The sequence below is a fragment of the Bemisia tabaci genome, chromosome 5, assembly GCF_918797505.1.
Source record: "Bemisia tabaci chromosome 5, PGI_BMITA_v3".
In the NCBI taxonomy this organism is placed as follows: domain Eukaryota; kingdom Metazoa; phylum Arthropoda; class Insecta; order Hemiptera; family Aleyrodidae; genus Bemisia; species Bemisia tabaci.
Genome location: NC_092797.1, coordinates 33,179,146 through 33,187,967, shown reverse-complemented (window position 1 = coordinate 33,187,967; position 8,822 = coordinate 33,179,146). Strand labels below are relative to the sequence as shown.

Below are 8,822 nucleotides of genomic sequence, written 5' to 3'. Positions count from 1 at the left end.
TTCTTTTTTTTTTACGGTATAAGAATTTCGATTAGAATTCTAAATTTCAAGGCGAAGAAAATTGTTTTTAAGTATGGAAATCAGATAACTACCGTTTTAATATCTTATAAAGCTACGAAAGAAATGCCACAAGTACTATGTAGTCCTTGATTTTCAATGCATGAAGCTCACCTGAACTATAAACTTCATAATAATGCACTCGTTTTTAAGTCATACATAGTTATCAACTTTAAAAGTTTTACACCTGTAAATTTTGTAGACTGAAGTTTTTTGTATTTAAATTGGATTCAATCATAACTACGAGGTGGAAAATATAAAAACGTGCACAAGTTATATCTCTGTTACTTTCTGCGGTAATATTGAAGCGTCTCAAACGCCGGAAAAGACGGAAAAATTGCAACTTCCACCTCCGACCGTTTTACAGCCATCATCTGTTCTGACATGCTAAGGAAGAACGCCGTATGAACATTCGAGAGTTGCCACATTTCCTTCGATAAAATTTGTATCTTTGAGGAAAGTTATGAATATTTCCCCTTGAAATTTTCAGGAACTTCCGTTGAAATTGCGAGCAAAATTAACTGAACAATCGAAACAAAAATATTCATTAGTTTTCCAGAAAATTCGTGTTTTATCAAAGGAAATTTGGCAACGGCTGAAGGTCAATATGGCGTTTTCCCTCGAGTTCCTCAGCACGGCAGTGTTCGAAATGGGTCCCTTGTCGCGTGCCCCCACCCACCCCCACTCAACGGCGCCCGGGGCGATGCAATGCGCAGACATTCCCCAACTGGAGGTAGGCATAGCAGAAAGATTCGTGCAGAACCACAGGAGGTCTTTTTATTATACACGTCTCGTTCCACAGAGCTATCTTGTCTTGGGCAATTGAGTTTGATTGATGTAAAACTAAAATTGCTTGTTTATGAGCGACGACGCCGACGAAACAGCAAAGTTATAATTTTCCAGGCGGGATCGGGGTAGGGGGCTGCTGGAGGAAAGTGGAATCGATCCTTCACCGTCGTTACCAATTTTCCCCGTCGCGCACCGGGAAACGCGTGGAAATCCACGGCTTTTCCCGGCGGCGCAGCAACCCAGCCAAATTATCAGCTCCAGATAGAGATACTTGAACTAAAAACTATCCGCGGCTTCAATTTGGAATGGAATAACTTCCGCAGTCCCGCAATATTTTTCCGACGACGGAGTGAAAAAGATATCAAGCCCTCAGTCATTTGGCCATTGAGGCAGGAGGTGCTGTTTCGTTTGTGTTCGTCGGAGGACATGATGCTTTTATTTTCCCGTCGAGTCCAGTTTAAGTAGCGGGCCTAGTTCCAATTGTCCCGGCAATGTGTGTTTAAGAGCAATTAAAATGACATGACGAGACTGTTCATCTTACAGGTACACATTTCTAATGACAGATTTTATTAATATTTTAGTAATTTCTTTAATGTTTTGACCATGTGAGTCGCATTTCGCAAAAAGGAACCAGCGCGGTTATACAGTGTTTTCAAAATCGTGCAACTTCTTCTTTACTTTTAAAAATACCTAATGTATGCACAGTATTAAAATTTACACAGTTACTTTCCTTCAGAGTACACAATTTCTTGGTAAGGAGCAAAAACCATTTGCTATTCTGGGAGATTTTTTAAGAAATTACAAAGAAGCAACATTTTTACAACACTGCATTCGCGCTGGCTCCGTTTTGCTAAATGAGATCCATGTATCCTTCGTGGGCTAATGGTCCTTTTTGTAAGAAGTGTTTTTTATAGAATAATAATAATAACAATCATGGTACAGTGTAGTGTGTGTAGTAGTATTTCAAGTGATTATTGAAAGAGAGTCCCGTTGGAAAAACAGCTACCATGGTTGTTTATACTAAAACTAGGAGAATACATTTTCATTGAAGGTACTATGTAATTATCGCTTACGAAGTCTCTATGCAGATATATTAGTCCCGTTTTAATTTATCAACAGTGAGGCCAGAGAGGCCCCTAAAAATAATGTTATTGGAGATAATTTATTGATAATTATAAGATTTGACCATCCCTTTAAAACAAAATTTCGATTCCAGCATTATGCTTTTGCTGTTGTGCATGCTTTCATTCCGTGAGGGCTCACGAAGGGTTCATAGTTTTCAAAGGGTGGAGCATCAATTTGCAGAGCCGATTCATACAATGTGGTTATTTTCTCTACAAAATGTTAAATTTGAAGAAAAACCAAATCTAAATATGTTAAAATTAAAAAGTAGGGAGAAAAATAGATTTCACATGCAAATGAATGAAAGGTACTTATTAACACTCGTTTTTAGAAAAGTGAGAGTGAGAGTAAACTACATAATGTAAGCAACAGCGTAAAAAATAATGAGGTTTTTTTAATATGTAAGATCAGTCGTGATGAATTTCGCAAGGGGCTGCTCCATAAAGTTTGTCATCAGATATACGCTGCTCTAATGATTCTTAGAGACGCTTCATTCCACGTTAGGCATGTGCATCCTGCTTTATGAGGATGTAGTCAATTTTTTGGTAAACATGTGTCCATATGTATAAAGGTTTATTTTCTAAACTTTGACATTTTACGCCCAAAAATTTAGTTTGAGTTAACTCCATATCCCCTCTCCCCCAGCAATAAGCCTGGCAAGGTTTTTTTGGGGTGAAGATAGTCCATGCGTAGCGATTATTTCGACTTCCACCATAATTAATTTCAAACCTGTACTCGCAAGTCTCTATTTTAAACGAAGTATGCGTTCGACAGTAGTATGTGTTCCTCCTTTATGCGTCAAAGATGCTCTTGTTTAAGCTTTTCCCATACAACTTTTCACAAAGAATGATCAGATTTATTTTGTTTTTTTTATTGGAGGGAAAGCTGTGCAGAGTTTTGAATAGCATGCAGATGCTAAGTTTTGAATTATTAGATGTGAAAAGTTGCGTACCGCGGTCAGAATTTCAGTTTGTGTAACATTTAGTCAACTTCCTCTCAATATTACGATGCCGAGCATACGAATCCACTCAAGCTCGCCGATAAATTTTGAAAATTTGCCATATCCAAATCCGGAAAAGAAATTGCGCGGGTAAATCATCTCACTGGTCTGATTTACGCAAGGAAGGCTTTATTGACAGACAGAATAAAGTATCTTGGCAATCCTGTGCTCCTGTTTGTGTTCAATGAAGTGAGTAAGCTCGCAGCCAGCTGGATCACTGTCCTAAAAATACGCGGTTTGCTTCCTCCTCTTCAAGACACCCCCCCCCCCCTCATTTGCTATTTAACTACCCCTCACATTGTCTATTAATGAAAGGGGCCATCTATAAATTACGTAAGGCACTTTTTCCCATTTTCATACCCCCTCCCCCTCGTAAGGCACCGTATGGCAACCCTTCCCCCCAGCTCCTCCTCTAAAAATTATGTAAGGCTTGACAGGTCCCCCCTCCCCCTTTTTTCCATTATCGTAGATCCAAGCATTACGTTTTCGTTTAGAGAAAAAATGAAATTTTTAGGCCAACATTTTTATTAGTGAAACTAAATTTTTGACATAAGTTCAAGGAGTTAGGAAATATTCAAGATACAATTAGTTTAATGGACAAAAATGCGTGGAGCAGATTGGAAGATTTTTTGTTCTGTGTTTGGAATAGTTAAAAGTATGAAGTTGACAATAGTAAGCATGAAGTAACTACTCATCATTCCACGCAGCGGAGAATTGGGAATCGAGAAATGACAGGAGCATGGTCCGATCGGTCAGCAATCGGTGATGTACTGATTTCCTCTGAATTTTATTATCAACCGGACGAAAAATGAATTTTTTCATTTGCTTTAAATAAAGGCCCGAAAGCTTACGTAAGGCTCAACCTTACATCCCCCCTCCTCGTAAGGCACCTTAAGGCTGTTAGAGACCACTCCTCCCCCTTTAAGTGCCCTGCGTAATTTATGGATGGCCCCAAATGAGATGCGTACCAATTTTTGCGGTGGTATTACCTCTCTTTCTCATTATTTGTTGAAATGTTGTCTGAAATAAACAATAATTTTTGCTCACTTGTCAAACCATTGTAATCTAGGTTCACAATTTCATATTTTCTTTCTGGTATTATTCCCAACAGAAGTTCAAGTCAAAGAGCAGTAGGTATCAAATAATTTTATCATAAATGGAGAGGTAATGAAATCAAATAGTTTTACTGCAAAATGTTTTACAGTTTTTACGCAATGCGGAGCTGACCTTTTGCATGTTTTTTTTTTCTCTTTTTTTTCTTTTTTTCCCCCAAAATAATCATTTTTTGGCGTCCCACGGACAGTTTTTCGATGGAGTACAATGATTGCGTATGGGCAATAGCTTTAGCTTAACAATTTTTACATTAAATTACTATCAGGAAAAGCTGTAAAATCTACATTAAAATTGTCTTAGCGTTAGTTACGGAAAAATACAATTAAACATTTTATCGTTGAATCATATGTATTTTTCATGCTTTTTCTGTTATCAGGAAAAGCTGTAAAATCTACATTAAAATTGTCTTAGCGTTAATTACGGAAAAAATACAATTAAGCATTTTATCGTTGAATCATATGTGATTTTCATGCTTAATCTGTTATTAATAAAAAATCATAGCTATAAGAGCGCTCATTTTGGCTGCGATAGGTACCCTAAAATCTTTCCGTGGATTTTGCATGACTTCTCTGCGAGTAAAAAATCTGCATCGGATTCCATGTACCAAACCGAAACGAATTTCGGTGGCACGGTTGAGTACTCAGTCTAAATCAGATCAAGTAAACGAGGAATTGAGAAACGCCACTGATACAGGGCCCTGCGTAATGACCGAGGTGTCAACGTTAACATTTATTCGTCAGTCACAAACCGAAATTAGGTGACACACGAAAACAACTGAATTATCCTATAAGTTAGCCAAACATGAGTAGGATTTGCGTTTTTACTGTGTTTATGCCAAATATTTTCAGAAAATAATAAATGCAGGGCGTGGTGTCTAATTCCTGCATTGAAAATGTTTGTGTAGGAGATATGACAGGCTTTTTATAACATTATTTTTAGGTCTCCATACGTTCAGAAAAGGAAACTCTCGCTATTGTGCCTTAGCTAAACTCAGTACTATAGCAATGATTTCAAAGGATTCCAATCTACAAGATACGTGTTCTTTCAAGGAGAGTCAAGATACATGTTTTTTTATAACATTATTTTTAGGTCTCCATACGTTCAGAAAAGGAAACTCTCTCCATTGTACCTTAGCTAAACTCAGTACTATAGCAATGAATTCAAAGGATTCCAATCTACAAGATACACATTTTTTTTAAAAACGACATATCTAAATCAGCTTTCGGCAAACGGAACCGAGATCTTTGGGCGCATCTTCCAAGCGTTTCAGGATGGCAATACCATTTTTTTTTCTTTCTTTTTTTTAACCACGTAATGAAAAACACAATAATTGTATCAAATTCCGTATTTAAGTTATTAATGTTTTTCAGGTTCTGCTGTTTTTTGAGTCGTCTCTTTGGGCGAAAGGAGATGATGCCTCGGAGGAACCTTCGTAAGTGCTAATTTACATTCATTTCATGTGTATTCAAAGTTCAGGTTGAAAATAAAAAATCTGTTGAAAAATTCGGAATTTGATGGTACAGGGCAAAAGGGCTCTTTAGATTTTAAGAAAATTAAACTGAGATGAGTTTATCAAAGCTTGAAGGGACTACAAAATTGCAATAGAACCAGAACTACTAGAATGGACTATACCAGAATTAACCTGGCTGCATCAGTGGCGTGGCGTGAATTGCGATGTATCGATTGTTATGCCATTTAAACCTATGGTAAAGAATCGATTATTAAGGTGTTCGTTGCGGACACCCTGTTCATCGATCCTATTCCATAGATTTAAATGACAGATCAATCGATATATCGCAAAGCACGCCACGCCACTGGGCTGCATCCCGTGTTGCCTAATTTATTCTTGTAGTTAAATTTTTTAACAAGCTATATTCAACAATAAGTAGTCCAGAGTCATCTTGCGATTTATATATAGACTTAGAGTATGAAAGAGGTTTCAAATTAATGTCAGGCCAGAATGTTTCTTAGCTTATTGACAGAAGAGGAAAAAACAGAAGAGATCTGAAAACGTCCGACTCAAATTGAGTCCGCAAATAGATCTCTTGAGATTATTCTAAAGATGGAGAACGATAAATCGCTATTTGATATTGATTCGAAACAACGGCAAATTATGCTGGAGCTGTTATTTGCTTTGAAAATTATTCATTTTTCAACTTGTGTAATATCATTTAAAATGAAAATCATCACTTGAAAATTGGAATTTGGATTCAGTCTTATTATGAGTATCATATAGAAATTATTTATCATCAAAAACTGAGAATCAATGTGTTTGACTCATTAATAACTTTCGCGCTGTAGGTGCAAGACAATTTGATCATCTTCCCAAAAGGCTTTTGCCTGACTTCATTTACAGGTAACTTGAGGCAGCATTAATGCAAGTGCGTATTATTTGGATTTAATTTTGTGATTAAGAACTACTATTTTTGGCTCATTTCACTGACAAAATGATTGTCATGAGTTTTCGCATACAGATTGGGTTGGTGCTTACATGGATGAGTTAGAGGTAGTAGCTTCTTATTGCAAAATTTTGTTCAATGAATAAAGTTTAAATCCTCCCCGCCGATTACCCGCAAATCTAAACTAGATGGAAATCTACACGGAATAAAATTGATTGCTGACTTAACAATTTAGTTGTTAAAAAGTGATTGCAATGTTTCCATTGTACATTTTACAATAGCGGAGAGCTAATTTAACCACGGGGTGGTTAAAGTAGCATTTTTTTGTCGCAAAATCTACATTGAAACATTGCAGTCTTTTTTTTAACCAAAAAATGGTCAAATCAGCAATTTAATTTTTTCCTTGAATGTGAGAAGAGTAATGAAGACTTGACGTTTGGCAGAGGAGGACCCAAACTTTGGCAAGATCGCTGGCAGCTGGTGTTGTATGAGTTGGACTGCATTTTGCAAATTGGAACTATAAATTCTGGCTTTTCTGGAAAAACGCTTATGTGCATAGGGAAACTAATGGCACAAACGTTGTTTTTAAACCGGGCTAGAATTTATAGCTCCAAATTGCAAAATGTAGTCCAGTTAATGGTGAATTCAGCAGTTTGGCATCATGAGGACTTTCGCTGTAGAGCTCTTTATTTGATCAATCGTTTGAGATTTTAAGCTACTCTAAGCTCAAAGCATGCATGCTGCAAAGAGACAACAAAACGGAATTGTTCTTTGAATTATTTTTCTTTCTTTGGGAAGTCTTAAAATATACAATGTGATGTATTATTTTATTATTTTTTCACAGACACGACCGAATCATTTTGCACATCCCGATTCCGATCACAACATTGAAACACACCCACGCTGTATTCAAAATAACAGAGAATGGAGGCAAGAAAACGCACGGTCTCGAACTTTATCAGCCGAAACAGCAGCATCTCTACACTCACCATCACAAAGGTAGCGGGAATCGAGATCACAAGCGCGGCTCACGGAAAGGCTCCAAGCAGGATTCAACCACCTCCAAAAATAGCGCAAAACACGCGAAAAAAGAAAATCACTCTCAAGACAAAGCTGCCGAGGAATTTTTCCATTACTTGAACACTCGCTTCGACGAGGCACCCGAAAAACAACTTCCGAGAGATCGGAATGAAGAACTCTTCAACCGCTATTTCCGAACGAACGCCAAGTCCAATCAGGATACGAAGGTATCCAGCAAAACCAATCACAAAACCCCGAGAAAACCCACAAAACACGATCATCATTCAAGCAGTCGTCCTGGACGCAGCCGTCATTCGAATCACTACCGTAGTAAACCAGAACAGGGCCGCAGCAAAAAGGCACACAAATCACACAGCTCCACTTCAAATCGCAACAAAAACAGCTATCGAGGAAGGATTCATAAATATCCTGAAAAATACAGTGATGATCACAACATTTTTGATCATGATCATGGTCCTGATGACAGCCACGAATCCGACGAAAAGGTTCGTCTGGCAGAAAATGATAACCATGACTTTGATTTTCAATCCGAGGATGACAGTTTCAATTTGGAACCGGTTGATGGTGAAAAACCGCGAGTTACCATAAAAACGATTTTACCGAAACTTCAACCGAATTGGGCAGATGAGGGTTTGATATCACCTTTCGCGTTGAATGATGTTTTGTTCAAGGACAAAAAGTACAACAAGAAAGTATTCAAGGAACTTGGATGGTACCCATTGTTCCTGCCGTATGAGGTGCAAGAGGATCAGGAGAAGAAAAAATAACACACGAGTTTGTCTAATCCGCAATGGCACAAAGATTCATTTTTCAAAATTTAATGAGTTACGGTCGTTGTGCCCTATTTTTTTCTCGTTCTGAAAGCTTTTGCTCTTGTATCTCATCATATTATGTTTTGAGTGTTCCATTAATCGCAAGAATCTTTTCAACTTTATTCATACAAAAAGCTTGGTAATAACTTTTGGGTAACCATACTGAAACGTATTGTGCCAGCTAAACATCTTTTTGTTCTTTTGTGTATTAAAATATATCCCAAACCTTTGTTTCAATAAAGAAAAGGTATAGTTGTTGGTTTTATTGCAGGTTTTTATGCAAAAATGAAACGTCGCGAAAAATTTCACTTGGTCAAAATGCTTTTCTTTCCTCAGATGTCACACAAACTTATACGACAGCCAAAAGTTCACAATATTTCCAATGCCTGTCTTAAAGGCCGTCCAAAAGACGAGAAAGAATCAATAATGCGTGCATGGCATAGAATAATAGGCCGTCTCCCCTTCCTTATATATTTCCAGCAATATTAA

The 8,822-nt window shown here is 37.4% G+C and overlaps 1 protein-coding gene across 1 annotated transcript; it reads left to right on the top strand.

Moving 5' to 3' along the window:
- Positions 1–734: 734 nt before the first annotated feature.
- On the top strand, positions 735–8,596 carry LOC109037302 (uncharacterized). Its single transcript, XM_019051898.2, has 3 exons — positions 735–1,389; positions 5,452–5,513; positions 7,325–8,596. The coding sequence occupies exons 1-3, from the start codon at positions 1,366–1,368 to the stop codon at positions 8,286–8,288; spliced, it is 1,050 nt and encodes a 349-aa protein (XP_018907443.1). The 5' UTR covers positions 735–1,365; the 3' UTR covers positions 8,289–8,596.
- Positions 8,597–8,822: the final 226 nt, after the last annotated feature.

What these genes read in the sequence shown, in the direction of transcription:
- LOC109037302 (XM_019051898.2), top strand. Translation starts at nt 1,366, where the DNA reads ATGACGAGACTGTTCATCTTACAG. An exon ending in CGAGACTGTTCATCTTACAG is followed by an intron (nt 1,390 to 5,451) that starts GTACACATTTCT and finishes AATGTTTTTCAG; the next exon opens with GTTCTGCTGTTTTTTGAGTC. An exon ending in GATGCCTCGGAGGAACCTTC is followed by an intron (nt 5,514 to 7,324) that starts GTAAGTGCTAAT and finishes ATTTTTTCACAG; the next exon opens with ACACGACCGAATCATTTTGC.